General features: G+C 34.2%; 2 protein-coding genes across 2 annotated transcripts in view; one reads left to right on the top strand and one right to left on the bottom strand.

Moving 5' to 3' along the window:
- The first annotated feature begins 921 nt into the window (after nucleotides 1-921).
- LOC136820996 (adipocyte plasma membrane-associated protein-like) overlaps nucleotides 922-25,141 on the top strand; it is a 30,804-nt gene continuing 6,584 nt past the window's right edge. The window contains exon 1 of the mRNA XM_067077230.1: nucleotides 922-1,042. The gene's annotated coding sequence lies outside the window, so the exon portion shown is untranslated. The remainder of the gene's footprint in view (nucleotides 1,043-25,141) is intronic.
- LOC136820988 (uncharacterized) lies at nucleotides 3,276-20,846 on the bottom strand. Its single transcript, XM_067077220.1, has 5 exons — nucleotides 20,729-20,846; nucleotides 14,535-14,600; nucleotides 5,106-9,678; nucleotides 4,343-4,418; nucleotides 3,276-3,809 (listed from the first exon to the last, which is right to left on the bottom strand). The coding sequence occupies exons 3-4, from the start codon at nucleotides 9,676-9,678 to the stop codon at nucleotides 4,384-4,386; spliced, it is 4,608 nt and encodes a 1,535-aa protein (XP_066933321.1). The 5' UTR covers nucleotides 14,535-14,600; nucleotides 20,729-20,846; the 3' UTR covers nucleotides 3,276-3,809; nucleotides 4,343-4,383.

Below are 25,141 nucleotides of genomic sequence, written 5' to 3'. Positions count from 1 at the left end.
ATTGGCAGAGGAAATGAAACTTATGTCAAAGTGCATTGTGACAAAATGGAGATTGTTGATGAAAATGTTTTGTATTCAAAACGTCTTGAGTTTACGATTTCGGACAAAGACTTGGATCTTCTAAGTATCTATTACACCCCTATCTCGCAGCCCCGTTGGAACTTTACACCACAGTAGGGACAAACATTTCTATCGAATTCACTTAACCCTATCTTACACCACCCTGGCACCATTTTCTTAAGATGCCGCCATCCACTAAAGGTATTTGTGCTCCTTATAGATATACTACCTGTTGTTTTGTAGAGGTCCGCGATTCAGACTATACTTTGATTAGAATCTGAAAAATAAGTATAAGCCTACAAAATGTTGATTTAGAATACCCACCAGGTCAGGTTCTTTGACTTTATTGCTAACATTGGTCATAAAACCCAGCTAAAATCCTGGAAACTCTTAACTTTTAAACTATCAAATACAAATTACTTCAAATTTGTATTGGCTTTTGATTATGATACTATCTACAATATATTGTAAAAAAAAAGACGTCATCATTTTTAGTTAATTTTACTCATCTTTAACATAGATTTTAAGATTGAAATTTTACAGTATAACAATAACCGGAATGTTAGTTATTGGGTTTTCTATTCTCTTTCAGAAAATCAAAATAGAACTAAAAAAACTCATCCAGTTTAGCTTTCAATTGATTTTTTCTGTGGAACAGTTTTTCAATGGTTACCTCACAACATCCCAAATATGATTTTCATGATGTCGTCATTACTGTTATTTGTAAATTAAAAGTTGTCAAAGAGTAGTGTGAAATACCCCCTGCTAATATCAAACTGTAAAAAGGTCGGTAGAAATAGGGTTAAGATCATTTTCCATTGATAATTCACTGAATTTTACAAACAAATGGCATTTTTATTCACAGGATATGGCTGAAAAGACAATTCAAAGTCGTAGGAGAAGGCCTGGTACAGAAGAAATGATGATCTGGAAAACATTTCTGAGGATGATGATAAAAAGTAAAAAGAAACAAACCTCTGAGGTACGTTATTAAAGGTTTTTGTCCACTCATTGTAGAACTGTGTCTAATGTACTTTTAAAAACGCACGTTTTTTATAAGGACAAACTTTATAAGATAATAACAAGGCTTTGATGGAAAAATATTAAGAAAAAAGTTAAAATATTTTAGGGCTTTACAGACTAAAGGGACACCCGTTTCTTAAAATTGCACGAGGGTGACAGTTTAGAAGATCTACTCTGGTACCTATTAGCCGGGGGGGTTGGAATAAGTGGGGGGTGGGAAAAAATCTTAAAAAACTAAATAAGAGGGGGTTGGAATAAAGATGTCCTGGGGGGAAAATTTTGAAGGGGTTGGAATAAGTCATGTCCTGAGTGGAAAATTTTCAAAAAGTTAGTAAAGGGTTGAGAAACTCTGGACGTTCTCATATAAAAATGCGTTGTTTAGAAATTTAGTACGTTGATCATTTATATTGATTAAATGTTAATTTTGGTTGTGGAAAAAATTATGAAATTATAAAATTTACAAATAAGGAATCTTAGATAGATATATCATATTAGAATACTTGCTTAGTATAGGTGAAACAAAAAACAATAAGATGTATAAAATCAATATAACGTGTTTACTTTCCAACTTTAGAGGGTCAATTTTTGTAACTGAAGTTCGTCTTTTATATTTACGTGAATTAATTTCAAGAAAGCCAGTAATCTCAAAATTGTTTAAAAATGAGCACATTCAGGCTCAGCAATAACTAAGATGCTCTAATGAATGAAAAAAGTGTGTAGTAATAGAATATTATACTAAGGACTCTCGTATCAAGCTAAATAAATAGGTCAAACAAATCACTTTAGTATAGGATATACTAGACGGTTCCCGTCGTCGTAAACGCCGGTTAACGGTTTTTCTTGCACATCAAAAGCCTTTAAAATACTATAATGTGGGTTAATTCCTGAAATCGTTTTGGCTTAAAATGCCAAATACAATAATAAAAATTATACTTCTAAACTTTCTACATTAGTCAAAATTTTGTGTCTGTAAGCCTCGATGATATGTCTTTTTAAGATAACGGGAGTTTGTGTTCAATGAAATGCCATAGTAACCCTGTCAAAATTATCGAGGGTACCCGTCGTTGCAGACGCCCAAAGGTGTCTGAGGTGGTGAGAGGGTTGCTTCTAGAAAAGAAAAAGCCTTAGTTGTGAAGGAGAGGCTCGCGCTTTCCGATTAAGCACTTAAGGTTTTCCCGTTTGTTGGCTTCGCATGCGGACAGCTTAAGACCGGCGCATATGCAATGCAACCAACATTGAAACCTTTTTAAATAATGTTAGACGAAGTTTAATCATCAAACAACAATATTGGATTTTGTTACGTGTGTTGATATAAAATAATTCGAAATCGTGCAACAAAAATGCCACACCTTTTTATTTGAAACTTTGTGACGTCGCAGTACTTTTTCATGAAATTGACGTCAGACAATCAGACAACTACAAATAGCAGTGTAGAGTCTTCTCTAATCCGAGTTTTCTACGCTTGTCAAACTTAGCGCGAGACTTCTTGTATCGAAGGTGGATAGGTTCTCCAGCCGCGGCGTTCAAATTTTAGAAACCTTAACATATGTTACTGGGCTAGCGTTACAGACATTTTTCATAAACTCATTTAGTATAGTAAGATTTCCCTGAACATTTTCATGTCAGTGATTTACATAAATCACAATTTATAAAGAGACATAAAAGTAGCATTAAAGGGAACAATTAAAATCATGTGTCCAAAACAAACTTTTAAAACAATTAAAACAATCAAAATCAGCCATATTTTTTTTTGATTTTGTATCCCGCTGCATATGGTTTGTTTATAAATTTCGTTAGTACTTTTATGTCCCTTTAAATAATCTGCATGGAGTAGAATATTTTGATAAAAGCAATTAATTGTTGTCAAACATTGCAAAACTATTTTGAAAATGATTTAATAAGATTTTTAGACCATGCAATTAAGTTGGAAAATTTTTTTTTATTTTTTTTATTTTTTTTTTTTTATTTTTTTTTTATTAATTGTCTTTCAGGCTCTTCCATATTTTACAATGGCTATTCGTCCTATGTAAAAATAATCATATTTAAATAAAAAGATAATTATATTCTATGAAAAAAAAATATGCTGTAGAAACAAAACACACAAAAAAAAAACAACTCAAGAATACTGACAAAGCTCACAAAATTGCAGATTGAAAAGTTCTTGAGATAGATATATCTTTTAGATAGCACTTTTATTTTCAATAGGAAGTCCAAATGATGATTTCTTTTCATCTGCGCTGCTTCAATATTCTACCTTTTATATTTTGCATGAGCAAAGAATCCTTTACATAAAGTTAGTGTCAATAATCTGATAAATTGATTCGTTCTGTAAAATGGTATTACGGGTAAATTCTTATTAATCTAGCAAAAAAAAAAATAAACATAAGAACAACACTATTGAATAATTTTGAAATAAATGTTATATCAAAAATAGTTATAAAACCCAAAATTAAATATATTTAGTAGTGTATAAAATGCTTATTGCGAAAAAAACTAATGTTTTTGATAGAGTAAGAGTAATTTATGAAAATCAATCATCGTCATTGCAATCCACTCGTTTCACAGGTCCATAACCAGACAGAATAGATTGATACTATTCTGAAAAATTCGTATAGGTTTTATTATACATTGTACAAACAAAGTTCAACTTTCATTATTGTTGTTTATTTTACTCGATCCAATAATTGTTATCTAGTTGTTAGTTTTCTTTCGTCTTTCGACCAACACTAAAATACAAAAGAAAGCAGATGAAATGACACCTATGTCTCACAGCCCCGGTGGAACCTTTCCTAAGTTGAGATAAAATTCCTATTGAAATCCCAATGGGGATAGAAATTCTATTGTTCAAAGACTAAAAAATCCAGTGTGGGTGGTTTTTGAGTGCAGTTTTTAAACATTTAATTTCTAGTGGTGATGAAATATAAGTCAATTTCCCAGTGGGGAAATTGGGTATTTTCCTACAAGGGACGAAATTTTTGCCAGATTTTCCAATGGGGCTGGGGTCTGTGACACAGGGGTGTGAAATGTATTTTACCAAAAATTAAAAAGTTAAGGAAATATGAAGTATGAAGACAAAGGTCAACTTTTTTCCATACCTGGATTCATATTCATATATTCTTCCAAGCTAACAAATCAAATGATTAAGATTACAACGAGGCTTTCGATTTTATAGCTTGTTTCTCTTTTGGTTTTATCTTAATCAGGAATTGTTATCTTAGATTTGAGAAACTTCTAGTTACCAGTAGTAGCTTCTACTTACGTGTGTGGTTATTTATCAATGTTCTTTTCCAAAGACAGAACTCATTCCAACTTTGCTGATTGCATCCTTTCAGTAACTATAGATAAAATCGAAAAATGAAATTAGTATTGCAATTTTTAAAAATGTTGAGGATGAAAAAAGCTTTTGTCAAAAAAGTAAAAAAATCTTTTGAAAAAATATTGTCATTTAATGAATGATTAAAATAATAATACGTCAAAACTCTTTTTTGAGTATTAGTAAATCATTTTTCACTCGAAATATTTTAAGCAGCTTTAGATATTTTAAAACTCAAAGCTTTTATCCCAAGCCATTGTGTGATCCATAAAAATAATGTCATACGTAAAAATCAATCCCTTAAATCAGAGATTTTCAATTTTCAATTTTAAAGAGATGGTTTGCCAAAAATATGGTTCAAATGAAACTTAGCACCAAATCCTGACTTGACAAAAACTAAAAAATCTCTAATGAAGCAAATCTTCGAAAAGGTGAAGCTTTAGAACATGTGCCTTATTTTTGACGACTGATAGAATTTAGCTGTTTCTTTGTTTTCAAGTTGTATAATAATCTAGCGGAAATTTTTACTTTCAATCTGAAATTTGTATAAAAACCATATGGGCCGCTCAAGCCGGCGCAACTTAGGTAGGATTCAGCGGCTTTAAATCAAACCTAGCAGATTTGCTTCTACCCCTTCGGGCTTTTACTTCCTTGGTTTCGTCCTTCCCAAGTTCAGGAAAATAAATGTAAATATAAAGTGTGAACTTACCAGGTGAAACATCTACACCTTCTTCTTTTTGCTTCTGTTTCTGTTCGTGATGTTCTTTCATTTCGACTGCTTCACGATAAATCGAATGATGATCACCGAACCGTTGCAAAGATATCTCTTCAACTTCAGTCAAATGAATCATTGCTTCTTCAATCTTTTTCATACCAAACAAGCAGTGTGCCAAATTGATTCTGATGGAGAGAATAATTAGATGTTCTTTATCCAACACCTGTAAGCCATCTTCAAGGGTTTGTGATAAAGTATCATGGGCTTTATCAAAAAGTCCTCTTTCTGCCAAACAACGTCCAATAACGCTTGTCGTTTTTAAAACTTCCAGATGGGATTTGTCGAATATTTCGATCTGTTTTGTTTGTGTTGATTCAAGAATTTTCAATGCATCGTCAAAACGTCCTTTCATTGTTAGAACATGACCGATGTGGAAATCGTTTCTCAAGTATCGATCGTGATGGTCACCAAAAACTTCTGACAATATTGGTTTGGATGATTCGAAAATTTGTAACGCATCGTCGAATGCTTTCATTCTCTTCAAGCATTCTCCGATATAGATTTTGCCAATCAAGTAATTCCCATGTCTCTGGCCTATTGTTTTATTCCATACTATTTCGATTTCTTTGAATATACGTAATGCTTCATGATAATGAGATAAATTCATTAAACATTGTCCGATGCCGTGTTTTGTGGTGAGGTAATCGTTGTGACGTTCACCAAGGGTGTCCTTTTTAACGGCTTCAATTTCTTTAAATATACGTAATGCGTCATGATGATGAGATAAATTCATTAAACATCGTCCGATGTTGTGCTTTGTCGCGAGGTAACTGTTGTGACGTTCACCGAAGGTTTCCTTTTCAACGGTTTCGATTTCTTTAAATATACGTAATGCGTCATGATGATGAGATAAATCCATTAAACAGTTTCCGATGTTGTGTTTTGTGGTGAGGTAATCGTTGTGACGTTCACCGAGAGTGTCCTTTTGAACGGTTTCGATTTCTTTGAATATACGTAATGCTTCATGATGATGAGATAAATCCGTTAAACATTGTCCGATGTTGTGCTTTGTGGTGAGGTAACTGTTGTGACGTTCACCGAGGGTGTCCTTTTGAACGGTTTCGATTTCTTTGAATATACGTAATGCGTCATGATGATGAGATAAATCCATTAAACAGTTTCCGATGTTGTGCTTTGTGGTGAGGTAATCGTTGTGACGTTCGCCGAGGATGTCCTTTCGAACGGTTTCGATTTCTTTGAATATACGTAATGCGTCATGATAATGAGATAAATTCATTAAACAGTGTCCGATGTTGTGCTTTGTGCTGAGGTAATCGTTGTGACGTTCACCGAGGGTTTCCTTTTCAACGGTTTCGATTTCTTTAAATATACGTAATGCGTCATGATAATGAGATAACTTCACTAAACAGTGTCCGATGGCGTGCTTTGTGCTGAGGTAACTGTTGTGACGTTCACCGAGGGTTTCCTTTCGAACGGTTTCGATTTCTTTGAATATACGTAATGCTTCTTGATGATGAGATAACTTCACTAAACATTGTCCGATGGCGTGCTTTGTGGAGAGGTAACTGTTGTGACGTTCACCGAGGGTGTCCTTTTCAACGGTTTCGATTTCTTTGAATATACGTAATGCGTCATGATAATGAGATAAATCCATTAAACATTGTCCGATGTTGTGTTTTGTGGCGAGGTAATTGTTGTGACGTTCACCGAGGGTGTCCTTTCGAACGGTTTCGATTTCTTTGAATATACGTAATGCTTCTTGATGATGAGATAAATTCATTAAACAGTGTCCGATGTTGTGCTTTGTGGTGAGGTAATCGTTGTGACGTTCACCGAGAGTGTCCTTTTGAACGGTTTCGATTTCTTTGAATATACGTAATGCGTCATGATGATGAGATAAATTCATTAAACAGTGTCCGATGTTGTGCTTTGTGCTGAGGTAATCGTTAAGTTTTGTGGTGAGGTAATCGTTGTGACGTTCGCCGAGGATGTCCTTTCGAACGGTTTCGATTTCTTTGAATATACGTAATGCGTCATGATAATGAGATAAATTCATTAAACAGTGTCCGATGTTGTGCTTTGTGCTGAGGTAATCGTTGTGACGTTCACCGAGGGTTTCCTTTTCAACGGTTTCGATTTCTTTAAATATACGTAATGCGTCATGATAATGAGATAACTTCACTAAACAGTGTCCGATGGCGTGCTTTGTGGTGAGGTAATCGTTGTGACGTTCGCCGAGGATGTCCTTTCGAACGGTTTCGATTTCTTTGAATATACGTAATGCTTCTTGATGATGAGATAAATTCATTAAACAGTGTCCGATGTTGTGCTTTGTGGAGAGGTAACTGTTGTGACGTTCACCGAGGGTGTCCTTTTCAACGGTTTCGATTTCTTTGAATATACGTAATGCGTCATGATGATGAGATAAATTCATTAAACAGTGTCCGATGTTGTGTTTTGTGGTGAGGTAATCGTTGTGACGTTCGCCGAGGATGTCCTTTCGAACGGTTTCGATTTCTTTGAATATACGTAATGCGTCATGATAATGAGATGAATTTATTAAACAGCATCCGATGTTGTGCTTTGTAGCGAGGTAATCGTTGTGACGTTCACCGAGGGTTTCCTTTTTAACGGCTTCAATTTCTTTAAATATACGTAATGCATCATGATAATGAGAAAGGTTATTTAAAGTGTTTGCATAATTATATTTAGTTTTTAAATATAAGTAGTTTCTTTCATAACCATCTGTATGTGAAAGTTTTTCCATCATTTTTTTCAAGCAGTCAAAAAGTCTTCTCATATCTCCTTGTGTTTCAAAAAGATGAATCAAATCATTCTGTACATCAATGAATTTCATAAGAAAGATATTCTCAACATCATTTTCACAGATGAAAAGAAAGTGCTGGTACCAGTATTTACCATCCATTTTTTGTCTTTGACTTCCGCAATTTCTCATGTCTTCAATAAAGGTATTTGCTAGCTCCTGATAGACTGGTTCTTTAACATTTGGAATGTAAGCTTTGATGAACGTTTGAGTTAATTCGTGACAGTTTATTTGGTTTTCTAGAAAGCCTGTTCCTGTGTTCGTGGTTTCAATGATTGAGTACTTGGCCAATAAAGATAAGATCTTATTTAGAACAAATACATCATCAACAAATTTGATCAGTAATCCTTTCTTGATGTCTTTTCCATCCAAGTAGGAGATTTTGATTAGAAGATCAATAACCTTTTGACCACCTTCCTGTAATAATCTACTATAGGTCAAAGACAATGTAGTGTAAACTGAAGGGTTTTCAATTTCTTGTGTTCCCTCTGAAAGAAGTTCTTTTTGTCTTTTATCGAATATGGTTAGGTACATTTCAACAGTTAGCCCATTCTTATTGATATATGAAAAAGCCTGCTGTAGAGCAAGGGGTAGATAGCTGAGAGATTTTAGAAGTTTTTGGTTTACTTCTTTATCTTTGCGTGCTTCTACATCGTGGATATTTGTCTCTAAGAACTGTTCGGCCTCTTCGTTAGAAAATTGTCCTATCTTGATAACATCGAATCTTTGATCCCATTCACTGCATTGTGAGGTGATGAGAAAATGTGGTGCTTCTTTTTTGGTGTCAGGAATCAAATCGACCAAAGCAGCCTGATTGATGACATTGTCTAGAACAAACAATACTTTGCGTGGTTTATTCACATCCTGTCTTACTGAAAAGTAATCGTAAACAAGATTTGAAATCTCTTTCAATGATTTGACTGAACCATTTTGATTATAGATCTGATCAATGCCACATCGGTTGGCGATCTCGGTGAATGATTTTTCGATGTTGACCAAGTTGTTACAGTTAATCCAACAAACGATATCCTCGTAATAAACATTACGATAGGATTGCCAATATTCGCGAGCAGTTTCTGACTTTCCACTGCCCCCAATCCCACTAATGACAACAGAGAATTTGAAGTCATCGTGGTGTTGACGGTAAACTGCTTGGTGAATATTGCTGACCAGGTTTGCTCTTCTGAAGTGGTTTGTAACTGGCGGTAGGCAGGCATAATTGAAAGAAGTCTTGGTCATCAGTTCCTTCACTTTAGAACCAGCAATCAATACATTACATATGTCATCAAATTCAGCCTTGGATAGCCCTAGCTGTAATAAGTGTGGTTCTGCATCACTGAGTATGGCCTTGAATTTTGTTTGACTGAGTTTGGTGCCACCATGTTGGATCGTATTCCTGATTTTTATCAAATCTTTCATATTTTCTCCAAAAAACTCTCTAGTTACAAAAAAGAGAAGTGTACTGTCAAACTGGTCAAGGTAGACCATTCCAGAAGTTGGAAGGAGTAATTTGTACTGCTCATCTTTGATGACATTTTTTTTCCTCAGTTTATCGATTGTAGTTTTATGTGATAGAAAGAATTGAAATAGTTTTACTGGGTCTCGTGTGTTCAGTTTTTTGTATATTCTCTCTCGCAGTTGATTGTCTAATTTGCCAAGGAGAACCTGGCAACGAAACCCTCTTTCTTGGTCATCGTCAGTATGTGACTGTGTACTCAGCATCTATAATGTAGATAAAAGAAAAACCTCTGTCCACCAAATCGTCAAGAATGAATTTCCTTAATACTCTACTTAGCTTTCATTATTTTAACTCAGTCACGCGTGGGCTTATTATTTTATGGTGTTATGATCCAAGAAATTTACTCTCATGCTCTTGTTTCTATAATAACTTCTTGGAGGAAAAACTAAATACTTGTTAGACTACACGTTTTATTTTTTATTAGAACACCTAAAATTTGGCTGAGCCTGGATGTGCTTATTTTTTTAGCAATTTTCAGCCTAAAATGTTCTTAAATGCGTCCTTAATTTTTCAGACTACTCTAAATCGACAATATGATACAAAAGAAAGAGCACTTAAATTTGGCAAAATTTGGACAATATTTGACTCTCGACTTTTGAAGATCCACTCCTAAATTCGGTTAAAACGGCTTAAAAAGAGGAAGAAATTGTAGTTTCTTGTCATTTTTTTCCAAACTGAGGCTGGGCATGTTCTTAAGATGTTCTTAATTTTTCGACGAATTTCAGCCTATATGTTCTTATAAACTAGGTTCTAATAAAAAAGAAACGTGTAATATAACATTTAGTGACGTTTTAGGAGTCGTTGAGCCTGTTTCCCCAAAATATCTGTTCTTCTCTTCCAGGTGATAGCTTTTACTTGAAAGAATGGGAATCAGATCTTCATTTCTAGAAAGGAAGATTTCCTTACAATCATCTGCTTCCTCGCTTGAGCTGATGACGGCATAATTGGGGAACAGATCAATATTTCTAGGAGATAACATAATAAATTGGGAAATAGATCTCTTTCCAAAAAATGACAATGCATATAAAGCAAGTTGAATTTTATATAAGCGAAAACAGATATCAATTACAAAAGCCTGAGAAAAAAATTAAGATTTCTAGGAGAGGGAAACATATATCCAATGCCTTAAAAGCTTCAAATTCAAATTCTATAGAGTAGACAGTTTGATATTAAAACTTTGGTTTTTAAGAAGAACAGAAGAATCAGCAAGTCTCAAAAGTCGCAAAGTTTCCCAGGTCTTGGGCCGGTAATTCAGGTCTTGGGCCGCTAAATCAGGGCTTGGGCCGCTTACGGCCTGATTTTTTGCACAAAGATATATAACTATAAACCCTCTAATGTGACGGACTTTGTGAAAAATTGGATCATTAACTTTTTCTGATTTTTTGCATGAAAGTAGTGTACCATCATAGGTAAAAGATGGCTCAATCAGATTTTTTCAAAAAAATTTTGTTGGCTCAAAAAATGCATGTTTATCTATAAGAATCACTATTAATAAGCATACATCAATGTTCTTAGTTAAATTACTCGTTTTTTTATGAGATAGATGTTTTTTTGCTCAGGATGGCTTACTTTTGAAGAATGTGTGTGTTTAGACATGAAGTTTTGGTTTCTTGGCGTGTTTTTATAGAAGACTGGCCAAATTCGATATTTATTTATAAGCACATCAATTACTTAGGTATTAGCTTTTCTCGAGATTGGCTCTTTGATTCTTTATGATTTTTTTCACAAAGATGCATAACTATAAACCCTCGAATGTGACGGAGCCCGACTTTGGGAAAAAAAATTTCGGCAAATTTTGGCCAAGAAACGGGTAAAAAACGGGTTTTTTGGACTTTGAGAAAAATTGGATCATTAACTTTTTCTGATTTTTTGCATGAAGGTAGGGTACCATCATAAGTAAAAGATGGCTTTAGCAGATTTTTTCAAAAAAATTTTGTTGGCTCAAAAAACGCAAGTTTATCTATAAAAATCACTATTAATAAGCATACATCAATGTTCTTAGCCAAATTACTAAATTTTTTGATGAGATAGATGTTTTTTTTGCTCATAAAGTCTTGAATATTTCAAGAGCATGAAATTTTGGTTTCTAAACGTTTTTTTTAATAATAAACAAACGACTAATTTTAATAGATCATCACGTAGATATCAATTATATATGTGTTAAATGCATAACCAGGTAGGTCCATAAAAGTATCACTTGTCTATTTCTTTTTTCCCTACTCCTCTTCCTTCTCCCTCCCATCAACAATCAATGATGAAAATTAATGCGTTATGCATTTTTGCTAAACGCTATATTTTCTGACTGATTGTCTTCAATTTTCTCCCTATTGCTATCTAACTTTCATCATTAGGTAGGTCCATTCAGTATGTAGCTTGTTAGATCAAAAGTTATCCTCAATTGAATGAAAAAGTCCCTTTCAGAAAGTGCTCGAAAACGTTTTACCGAAATTTTCCTCTGATTTTTGGTTTTAGACTGGATAAGGTCTATCTAGGGGTGGATCTATTTCGAAACCCATGTTTGATGTATTTTTATGAATTTTACCAGATTTTTTTTGCCTTTTTCGACGAACTTTCTGCCTTTTATTGAAATTCAACCTTCTTTTATTATAACACAAGAAGCCGGAGCGGCGTGAAGGTCCAGCTGACGTAGCAATAACCGAATGTCGTTCGTACCGGGTTCCTTAAGTGACGCAGAAAAAATTCCTTCCCATCCTCCACTCTGAGCTACTATTCTTTGACACTTTCTTTGACACTTTCTTTGTATTGCTAAGTTTTGAAAGTTTTTGATGCATTTCCCGAAATTTCGAAACTTTTGCCGCTTAGGGGATTCTAACCCACTATATACAAAGCACCTATTATTAGAACGCCAGCGCCTTAACCACTCGGCCATCGAGTCCGAATGCATTAAGGAGTTCAAAGTTCCTTATATACATGGTATTTACTCCAAACTCTACCCAGGGGCTAAAACCCTAACCAGGGGTTAACTCCTATCACCAACCCTAGCCCTAACCCTACCTGACCCTACCTGAAACAACCCTTTAATCTAACCGGGAAATTTGACTCTACTACCAATTCAATCCAAAACATAGGTCAAACATCGCGCGGGCAGGCGGGGCAAAAATTCTAGATCGGCGGTTGGTTTAGCCTGGACTTGTTAATTTATTGCGTGCACAGGCCCTAACAAGGACAAAATCTTTTCGATCAGTTGCTTTTTAAAGGTCCATTCTGCTGCGCGCTGGACCAAAAAGGTCATTTAGACAGCTAATTATCATTTTTAATGGCTGAAACGAAGATAATGATGTATCCAATAATTATGCTTCTGTTTAATTTGATAGGTTGATTTTTAACGTTTTTGAGCACTTTCAGAAAGTAACTTTTTTTTTTAATTGAGCATAACTTTTGATCTAATGAATCGAATTTAATTAATGACCCATCAAAATTTAAGTTTGTTTTTCTCCTTTCCAATGAAATGGGAACGGTTTTTTAAAAATTTTTAGATTTTGAGAAAATTAGTTTTAAAGAGAGAAAATTTTTTTGTGGCGCACCCGGTACTAAATGGGGATTTTGGTACCTATGACAAAGGGTACCAAGCGTAAGTTGTTGAAATGTTTAAATTTCCAAAGGGTTTATCAATGTCTAAGTAAATATGCTAATTATTTCAAGTTAAAAATCAAGACTTTGCACCTAGAGTCGTAGAGATTGACTCTAAAGAGGAAGTGAAAGAATGCCTTTTTAGCTATTTACACCTTAAATCCTACAAACATTGACCCCTTGCTCACAACTTACTGAGACTGTGAAAGTGCAATTCAAGTGCTGAACAGTGATTCAATTGATCAAATACTTGCTATGAATCCTTTCCCAAAGCAATATTTGTATTTTTAAGGATGTCATGGCCATAATGCATTTTCGCCTGTTTTTTGAAGGGTCAAAACTTTAATTGACTTAATTTTTGACGTATGTTTTTCTAATTCTCCACCAAATTTGTGACATTTTGTTATACAATATGACCATGTTTTGAGACAGTCAATTTTCAGATTTTATTGGCCACTACCATAAATGAGCTTTAAATAGAACTTTGAGGGCCCTACGATTTCTTTATGTTCTAACTCGGTCTAACCATGAAGAAGAAAATTATTGTTTTATACCTAGTATAGGTACCTAAAAAGTAAAGGTTTTATGACCTGAAATTCAATTGACAATTGAATTTAATATATATAATTACGATTTGTGTAATCTCTAGGTTCGAAAAACTTGTTTTTTGATAGAATTTTGAATAACTTCGAATTTTACGACACTTTGTGATAATTGAATTTCTCGAAATCAGGTATTTTATTACTCTTGTCTCCCGAATAGACGTCCCCCCGCTAATTGTTAAGAGAAAAAAAATTATTTATTACAGTGTAGATAGACCTTAAACTTGTTAAAAAATTTTCTTTTCGTTAGTATTGGTTCTTATTTTACGTGTTCATTTGCTAAAATTTCTTCTTGGTTATTGAAATTGATATCAGTTAAAAAAATTCTATCTTCAAATTACCCCCTCCTCTTATTCCACCTCCCCCCCCCGCTTATTAGAATTTAGAAAATTTTCCTACCCCCCCCTGCTTATTCGGACCCCCCCCCCGTCTATTCGGGAGTAGGTATTTTATGAAAGTTTATTTATATATATTTCCCGCTCCAGTTGATGACGTCATCAGAGAGAAACAGATCAATATTTCTAGGAGATGACATAATAGATATCTGTTTCCAAAAAAATGATATTGCATTGGAAACAGAATGAACTTTTGGGAAAACAGATATCAATCACAAAAAGCAAGGGAAACAGATCTGACAGATATCCGATTCCTTATAAGCTTGGGAGCACAGATCAAAATTTTAATTCTGAAAATTGTGGAAACAGACCAAATTTTCTAGGGAAGATACTTTGAGATTAAAAATTTAGGTTTTGAGGGCTAATAGGGTTAACAAGAAGAAAGAAATTAAAACATAGGCATAAAGTTTTACCATACAGTTAAGTACAGCATACACAAAAAACTCCAAGATGAATATTTTTAAAGAATACCTTTGAATGGACTTAGGTTGTTCTTGATCGATTTTGATTGAGCCTTGAGCCTGGAAGGGTTTTACCCTGAAAATTAAAATAGAGGAAAAATTAGTATTCGAAAATCCACAAAACTAAAATCTTTCATGGAATAATAAAAAATTCAGTGAAAGTTGGTGGTTACCCCCCTTCCCACTCTTCCTCTAAATCTCCACCAAATTTGTGACATTTTGGTATGCAATATAACCATGTTTTGAGACGTCGATTGTCAGTCGATTTTTCGCCCCGTTTATTTTTATTTTATTCTAAATGTTCTTTACAGTATAAGGCACTTAGAGCTGGTTAATTAACTAAGCCACAGTGATCACTCAAATTAGTATTCAAACATTGGGTTCGTTTACACATCCTTGGTTTCTGGCATACCACAATTAGATGGGGCCATAAACCCCTGTTGTAACAAGCATTCGAATAAACTGGCTAAAGATGAAGAGAGAATTAAGTGGTAAACTGCGTGCCCAGCAATCGTTAACATTACCTTATCGTCAACATGAAAGATATGAGCAATCTAATTGGCTAAAAACACGGATATAAATCTAGTCCGGTCCGGTAGCTAATGCTGCATTCATATTTTACACGCAAAAATCATTTTTACTTATTTTGGTATCTTATCCCGAAATTTATTCTCAGGAATGTTTTCTTCTTCCTCCCAATACACACAAAAGTTGTCAAATCATGTTTGATATTTTCAATGACAATTCGAATCATTTTCGAATGTTTTTATGACGATTTCACCGAAATAACGAAAGTGGAAAAACAAAACATGAAAAGACAAATGGAAAGAGAACAGTTTGTTGATAATTTTTAAGTTGACGATAGAGCAGTTTAACTCGCATCTATTTTGATTTGTTTTTCAAATTGTTTTGACATATCAGGCTCATTTTTTGGTGGCTTCAGCAAAATATGATATGTAATCAAACTACACGGAAGGGAGAGAAATATTTCGATAAAATGCTCTGTAAGGGTACCTTCTCACTGCTTAAAGAGCTACACTATAAGAGTCCGATTTTGAAGGCCAATTTTTGGCGGCACATGCCGTCATTTAGAAATCGAGTGCCCCTCCGGGATATTCGTACAATGATTTGTTAGGCATGCTCTTTTATATATAAATGTACTCTCTACAAGAATATTCATGATATATTTGGCCCAAAGAATATGTAATAGTTATCAGACAGTTGCGAGTACAATATGAGAAATATTTTACGAGATTCCGAGATTTTTCCGTACAATATTTTCCGAGCCTTTAGGCGAGGAAAATATACGGAAAATACGGAACGAGTAAAATATTTCCATATTGTACGAGCAAATGTCTGATAACTGGTTTATCGGTGACCCAAAAAATGCACTTTTTGTGTTGGAAAAAAGCGCAGGGCACTTTTGTAGCAAAGTGACGTTAGATTGCTGCTACCGCTACAATGCAACAACATCTTTTCGTCAATTTATATTTTTACATGTAAAATACAAGATATATTGTACTCTTTTTAACCAATCAGATTGCAGATATTTTTTGGATCGCCGATAAGTTAAGAATATCACTAATATAAAATTTGGCAACCAAACTTAATACGTAATAGTTATCGGACAGTTGCGAGTACGATATGAGAAATATTTTACGAGTTCCGAGATTTTTCCGTACAATATTTTCCGAGCCTTTAGGCGAGGAAAATATACGGAAAATCCGGAACGAGTGAAATATTTCCTTATCGGCGATCCAAAAAATATCTGCAATCTGATTGGTTAAAAAGAGTACAATATATCTTGTATTTTACATGTAAAAATATAAATTGACGAAAAGATGTTGTTGCATTGTAGCGGTAGAAGCAATCTAACGTCACTTTGCTACAAAAGTGTCCTCCAACTCAAAAAGTGCATTTTTTGGATCACCGATAAACCAGCTATCAGACATTTGCTCGTACAATATGGAAATATTTCACTCGTTCCGGATTTTCCGTATATTTTCCTCGCCGAAAGGCTCGGAAAATATTGTACGGAAAAATCTCGGAACTCGTAAATTATTTCTCATATTGTACTCGCAACTGTCCGATAACTATTACATATTGTACGAGCAAATGTCTGATAACTAGTTTATCGGTGACCCAAAAAATGCATTTTTTGTGTCGGAGGACACTTTTGTAGCAAAGTGACGTTAGATTGCTTCTACCGCTACAATGCAACAACATCTTTTCGTCAATTTATATTTTTACATGTAAAATACAAGATATATTGTACTCTTTTTAACCAATCAGATTGCAGATATTTTTTGGATCGCCGATAAAATGTAATAAAAAACTTTCGGGAAGGCAACAAGATACGTTAATGGTAGCCTGGGAATCTAAGTTCAAAAATTTAGAAAAAATAAAATTGCCTCAGATAACTAAGTTCTAAAATTTCTGAGTTTGGTGCAGGTAGATTAGTCTGACACAGAATGTTTGAAACAATCTGTTTGTGAACCCTTGTTGACAGACTTTATGAACTTTGAAAACCCAGGCAGACTCACATAATTTCCCTGCAAGAGAGTTACCTGTACCAACGATGTAAAAATAATAGATAACCAACTACCTCTAGAAGGCACTTCTCCCAAGAGAACAACCATTGTTTTCCTATTGAAATGAGCACTCTATTAAAAAGCTCTGTGTGCAGTGCGTGTTCTGCTTTTAGCTAGATTTTGACACACTTTTTGACATCCACTGAATTGATAAAAAATTTGAATTGTTATTTACTGCAAATTTTGGAATTTTTTTCAAAAGATAAAGGTACCAATCTTTAGACAAATTGACTACGGATCTGCCTAATACCACTTAATCTTCATCTGGATAAATAAACGCTCATAAAATGCTGTTATCTGAAAAATATATGTGTGATTTGAAGTGCGATATCTCACGAATGAAAAGTGCATGAAGGTTGCCTGATACAAAATAAACAAATGAATGTTTATAGAACAATTATATCTAATTAAAAAATTCCTTCTGTGAGGCTGCCTATAGGAAAATACACTTTTTCGAACCCAAATTTTGGAAAAATATACATCACGTGATCGATTATGTCCAATAGAAGGTTGCAAATGAAGCAAGTTTTTATTTAATTGCAATTTTTACGATGCAAAATGTCATTAATATTTTCACAACCATAACACGGATGTTTTTTGAGAATCAAGGCAAGTTGGTTATCTATTATTTTTACATCGTTGCCTGTACTAAGCTTTAAACAAGCAACAAAAACATCAAAAACACATTCATACATTCTTTTGAAGGAGAAAAGATATAGCTACGAGTAATACTTTGTTAGAAAGATAATCTTAAGCGGGCGGGCGGGCGTTCGGACGAAGTTAAGACTTCAAACTCTTTTTGGAACCTGGTAGTACCTGTAAGGGATGAAAACCATAAAAGGTCGGAAAAATAGGAAATTTTCAATTTTTTGCTCCTAAAAACATGGAAATTCGGTCAAATTAATCCCGAAAAGGGTCTTAAAATCTACAAAAAATTTCCAATTTTTTCTTCTTTTTAGATCTGCTAAGGCAGGGTACGATGGTGGAAAACAAGGTGGGGCACCCCCTGCCATCCTGTAACCCTAGTACCCCCCTCCTGGAAAATGCGAGAACAGCTTCCTTTTTTTACCATTTATCCTCTCTAAGGCTATCCCACCCTCCCCTGACCAGAAAAGGCTTTTTAATCAGAATGACTATTATCTGCTTCTCAGGTTTATATTGGAAACATAAAAAAACATCTTTGACAATAATTGACTATATATATCTCTAAACACTTGAACAAGCTATTCATTGAGTTACACGTTTTTTTCATAAGAACAAACGATATAAGGCTTCGATGGCCAAAATGTTTAGAACAATTTAAGAACATTTAAAGGATTTGTTGACTTTGAAAATAAACAAAGAATATCTAAAAAGACGAAAATAAAAACACGTTAAGAACAGTTTTTGGCTTAAAACTCTAAAAGTTAAGAACATCCGAAGGCTTAATAGATTTTGGATGTTCTTGTAAAAAAACGTGTACCTGCCGAGGTATATAATAGATCAGCAGTTTGTATTATCAAGGTATTATAATTCATTTCTTGCCATAATAGCAGGTCATTAACAAATTACTTTTTTCGTCAGGGAGAATATTATAGTCCCGCTGCTGAGATCGAAATAAGTGGCTAGAAATCAAAAAGGTGTTTAATTTTGCATAAATTAATGCAGATGCAGAATGCAGAAATTCCCCGTTTTCCATCAGTTTTTGACCACAAATAGGCCAATAACTTTTATCTAGAGAAGTTGGGACTTTGGTGTAATACACTTTTTTGCTCAGTTTGAAGAACTCTATCATGTGATATAGGTATTTTTTTAATTTGAAGACCCCCCCCCCCAAATCGTGAATTTCCAGGCCTTGCAATTTTGCCTGGAAACGCAAAAAATCGCCAATTACTCGTTACTTGCACGATAATATCGTGGAAACTTTTTGATTTTGGAATCTACATATACTAATTCGTGAGTTTCCACCAAAAAAAGTTAGTTCTAAGATGTGTGTCACGAAATGAAACATTTATCGACCTCAGCAGCGGGACTATATGAGAGGTTAATCAGTTGATTAATAGTTATAGAATACTACTTGTAGCCATGGTAACACCCCTGTCTCAAGGACTCAGTGCAAAGGTTTTAGCAAATAGGGAAAAATAACCGAACAAATTGCTAACGGGAATTCTCGTTTTGATGAAGGGGGGTATTAAATTTTACTTTTCAAAAGTCTAATAGTGATTTTCGAAATTTAAGTAACTTACTAAATGGGGATTAGAGTTACACTATTTTTTATAAGAATGGTATTTTTCCATTTCATCATGGGAAATTTATCCTAAAAAATTCTTACGAAATCCTTAGAATCATAAAATTGACATGTGATATTTACATACCTGAGGTATTAAAAAGTATTGAGCCTTGCTTGAATAATCGGCAATTCACAATTTAAAATGCCCTTATTCCACGCTGGTGATATTCTGAGTATTTTTTTGAGTAGTTCATCATGAATTTTGTTATATTCTTATAAAAAAGCGTGTACATGTATTTTCCCAAAAAAGGATAAAATTTCATTGTATTTTTCTCACTTAGGATAGGATTTTCGAAATGAATTTTCTAAGATAGTTTGGATCACAGAATACTATAAACCTGCATATAGTAGCAGGGGGGTCCATTCGGGTAAGTTATGACATATCTTAAATTACCATGATTTTTAGGTCGTATTAGTCGACAGAAAATGATCAAAACAAATGACTGAACATGAAAGGTACTATGATGTAGTTTCTAACCTGGGGTGTGACTGACCCATAGTCGGGTGGTGGTGTTTAATTTCGAGCCTCAAAAGGTTAGTACCCGGTACTACATTGTGGGTGGTGGTTGGTAAATCACTCGTTTCAAGCTAGTACCTGGTACTGAATTTTGGTATATTATGGGTGAAATGGGTAAAATTTATCAATTTTCATCATTATAAATCTTAAAAAAAACCTTCCAAATTTGGGCTCTTCCATATTTCGACTTTTTGGTATTACGAAGTATTTTTTCAGGGTTATGTATCCATATTTTCCTTGGTAGCCGGCTTCCGAACGGGGTCCCTTTTTCCAGGTACAAAGGAGGGGGGAGTGGTAACTAAGACAGATTTTTTGAAAACAAAGGTAACCTTATGTTAGTACCCTACTACGGCTGTTCCCCTCACCCTCCTCACAAACCATTTGATGTTTTGCTAATTTTCGCAGTTTTCCCTAAAAACTTAATGTATCTCAACAAAATTTTTTTTGAAATTCTGAAGTCAACTAAATTACGTCAACAAAAAAGGATTTCTCGTTTTCTTTTCCTTATTTCTGCTTCTTTCAAAAGAATCTTTTTCTTATCGAAAGAACGACTTTGGCGAGAAACATCTTTAGCCAAAGTTAGTAGGGAATCGAGATAAATTCAATTACTTTATTTAGTTTTCATGAAGTCGTCAATAATGACGTCATAATAAGTTTTTGCGTTTCTTGCGATATCATTATTTCACCTTTTTGCGGTATCATTATTTCGCCATATTCAAATAAAAGAGAAGAATTCAAATCACTAAGCTTCAGGGCCTTTAGGGGACCAGATATTTAGTTCAATTTACAGAATTAGGTACGAAATTAGAGAAATTAGATGTAATTACCTTTTACGGCGGGAATCTAATGTTGAAAGTTTTCTAATCCACGATAAAACGTTAAAAACTACTCCAAACCAAATAAATAATCAATTAATGCAATTTTTCAACCTCTATTAAACAGAGAAAATTAAAAAAATAGTCAACTATAGTCAATTTTCTTGCACATAGCGTACAGTTTTTCAAAACATTACAAATATCTCTTGATTCTGAAGCCAAAGGGATGAGAAGATAAAAAAATAGTCTGAGAAAATATTCCTTCGCTGAGCAATTTTATGAGCTCTACGTCCATTCGTTTAAGTTTCTAAATTCAAAACAATAAATCTTTTGTTTTATAAAAAGGACTTACAACTAGAAAGTATTGAATTTCATTAATATAGACTTATAGAAAATAGAGTCTTAAAATGTTCATGAAGCTGGAAAAAAAGGAAAGGAGTGCAATTTTAATTACTGAATGGATAATTATCATAATCAATAGACTTTATTGATTTGAAACGACTTCAAAAATTAATGCGAGGGAAAATAATGATGATCAAGCTCTTCAATGCAAACATTACTCATTAAATTAGCAATACCTTCAGGTTTCAGAAAAAGACCCTTTTAGAGCTAATTTTAATCATTTTACTATACGTCTCCCGTGGTTACATAACATAATCATGGCCTTGTTATAGAAAGTCATGTGGAGGAAATCTAAACGTTTTTTTTCTATAAGAACAAACTATGTAAGAACATAAGTGTCGCATAAGGATATTTTTAGAAAGAAAAACTTTATCACGTGTTCACTCTTAGTTTAAAAAAATCGCCAATAAAGGAAAAATCTTAACTCTTACTCCTTATCAGTATCAAAAAAGATTCAAACAATACATAGTTGGCACATTTTCTGGAGTCATTTGGACTATCTTCGTAACGCAAGGTCGGTAAATATAAGTCAATTAATAAAATGACAAAGTAATGATAAATATATAATAAGTTATTGACAATAATAAATAGTCGTACATAGATATATTCATATTGATATTCCTCTGGTACTGTGTGTTTTATCATGAGATTATTCGATTTTATTAACTCGTTCACGAATCTCGTATCATCTCAGTATTTCAGTTCAGTTCTCTTAGTATAATTACGATAATCTCCAATGTATCTTTGACTTGATGAGTGACGGTTCTTTAATAACTTTATTGGTTTGTCGTTCCGTTATTTGATTCTTCTGAATAATTATAAATAACTTAGAGGACAGAAGAAGCCAACGAGCCCATTTCCCCAAAATATCTGTTTCCCTTTTCCAGGAGAGAGTGTTTTTTGAAAAAATGGGGAAACAGATCCGATTTTCTAGGAAAGACCTTTTCCTTAAAACTTTCTGTTTCCCCGCTCCGGCTGATGACGTCATCAGAGACAACAGCTCAATATTTCTAGGAAATGACATAATAAATTGGGAAACAGATATGTGTTTCCAAAAAGATGATATTGCATTGGAAACAGATTGAACTTTCTGGGGGAGAAATCAATCACAAAAAGCAGGGGAAAAAATGTAAATTTCCAAAAGAAGGAAACAGATATCCTATTCCTTATAATCTTGGGAGAACAGATCAAAATTTTAATTCTGAAAATTGTTCCGCTTATTTTCCAAACATCGGAAATCACGCATACGTCAATAAAGAAAGAACATAAAAATTTTCCTGTTCACGTTAACACCTCTCTCTTTTCGATGCCAACTATCCCGTGTCCCGTATTCTTCGTATATTTTCGTATTCTTTTCACTGTTGGCCAACAGATTCCAGACCAGCTCTGAAGTAAATAAAGTGGCGAATCCGTAACGGTCATTACACCATCCGGAGTCAGAACAGCTCTTACACATAGCCTAAAAAATTCATTTCTCTCGTCATCAATTTATTAAATTTATAAACTCATCAAATCTCAAATTTCAAAATAATCAATAATAATACGGGACGCTGTGTATGCTGCAAAACCTGATCCTTGCTCAAGGGAGCCCGTAGGTGTTCCCATGAGTTCTTTACAGTTTCGTCATTGGTCGGTTGTGTAGGTCAAAGATCATCGGCTATTCGTCGTCCGATCAAGCGGTCGATCTGTCGGTCAGTTGATCTGTCGGTCGGTAGTAATAATTGCCCCGCAGGGGCTTTTGTTGCTTCACGTAGCGGACTTGCTCGCCAGAAAAATATTCATGATTCAGATTCATGTTGTTTCTTCCGATTCTGAGCGGGCCGCGCGCGGTTAAAAAATGTTCGCGCGCGATATCTCTTTTGCTGCTACTTGTATTGATTTCCTAGCTATGCATGGACAGAGAAGGTAGCTTCCCGTCTGCACTGCCAGTCCACACAGCTAAAAGCTTTCACAAACAACAAACAGCACACAAGATTTTATTTTTGCTTGGTTAATATCTTTTTAACGTAGTTGCTCAACTGGATTTACTTGAGGGACATTGTTTGCTACTGACTGAATAACTATCAAACTACTGATATTAGATCAAACCTTATACAATTGTCAGAATGGACGATGGACATCTTCAATGACAGTTTGTTACACATACACACAGACAGAGTGTTATGCGCTGCTCTAACGAAACCCTGCTGATATTATAAAGGCATACACAAAAGGGAAATTGACCGTTAATTCATATTGTTTACCTATATAGTGATTTCATTTTGAAGGAAATTAAATTGAAATTTTTGGTGGAAAGACAAAACCCAGAGTACCCTATAATTATATGGATATTGCATGCGCCGAAAGTAATTTTTCAAAGAGTAAGCCTTGCGCCAAAACGTGCCAAAAACTGGTACCAACATCGAGTTTCTTACAAAAGGTTTAGTGAGTGAGACATGCCAATGAAAATATACTATGACTAACATGAACTGATTCATTCTCGTGGACATTTGAAGCACAGTGTTACAGCAAAAAAAATGGTTGTGCATGGGAAGCAGCGAGCAGAAAAATGTAAACAGAAGGGGTAAAAAAGCCGAAAACGATGGATTATGAAGTATTTGATGCTATTTTGTGAATAATTCTTTACGCCAATATTGAAGCTTAAAAAGCAAACTTTGAAAATGCTGTTTATGTCACTGTGTCAGAACGGTACTTCGATATGTAATGTACGCCGAAGATTTTCAGCCTCATATTATGAACAGACTCGAACACTCTCTCTACTAATACCCCCACGGCACATTGTACCGTATTGATGTTGAACGCAGGAGTATACTTTGCTCAAATCAAATCTGAACAAACTTTTTGACTTTTTAGAACCAGACGTCCAATAAAATACAAACACAATGTTGTACCTACATGTGAAGTGAAAAGTTTTTAACCATGTTGACGGTGGTTGCAACAGGACACGGTATCTGAAAATTCCCCTGGCAATTTTGAGAGCAACTATCAAATTCATATCTTTAGTAACCATGAAGAAATTTTATTCTAACTGAAACTTTTTTGCAGAAACACGTATAAAGATTGTTAAAGTTTTTCAGATAATTTTCAGTAACCTTTGATACAAATAAATTATATCTACAGTATGCCACCAGTCCAAAGTTACTTACTTTTTAAATTTCAAATCAAATGACTGAAATTATATTCAATTTCATTTTCAAATTCACCTTTTAATCTGCATTATGTATATTCTTTATGAAAGGGAAGCACTTTCAGTTTCACAGTACACATTCTTATGTTTGGGTTTTCAAAAGGGATTTTTATTAGATTTTTATCTTGTGATTGAAGAAAATCAACTTTGATATCATTCTAGTTCTTAATATGTTGCGAAACCTGTAATGGTTTTAATTTAAGTCACTTTGCATCAGAAAGGGTAGATTAAACATGTTTTTTTTGGATTGACACTTTCGTTATGTATGGATCTTACTGAGAAAATTTTAACCGCATCGGCTCGTGCTTCTTAACATTAAACAGCTCTAGTAACATTGAGCACTTTTTATGAAGACTCATTTCACCAATTTATAGAGGGCGGTCAATGAAAAATCTCGTATAGTAAAGATTACATCATTAATAGCATAATTAGTATAATTATGCTATTGTTTGGGTCTCCAACCCTGACCCTAACTGGAAAGATCGATATTCTTATAAAAAGTGTTTCTTATAAAACATCGACATTTATAAGCAATGTTTCTTATAAAACATCGATGTTCCTATAAAAAATGTTTCTTATAAGGAACCACCACTTCCCCGACCGTTAGGAGTGACCACCCCATAGTCTTCATTTCGAACTATATAATCGCGTGTAATAATCGCTTGTGGTTGTAATTTACGCATGCGCATTATATGTGATGTAGAACAATTATATAACATTACGCAATGGTTTCTTCCAAATATGGTAATACGAGATTTTGCATTGAAGTGATTGTATAGTCTGATTATGATTCCCTTGCTCTCTTCATGACTAAGTTCCTCTGGGCTAATATCTGC

This window comes from Clytia hemisphaerica, unplaced genomic scaffold (genome assembly GCF_902728285.1).
Source record: "Clytia hemisphaerica strain Z4C2 unplaced genomic scaffold, Clytia hemisphaerica genome assembly, whole genome shotgun sequence".
NCBI lineage: Eukaryota > Metazoa > Cnidaria > Hydrozoa > Leptothecata > Clytiidae > Clytia > Clytia hemisphaerica.
Note: the sequence above shows the minus strand (reverse complement) of the source record. Positions and strands in the feature narration are given on the sequence as shown.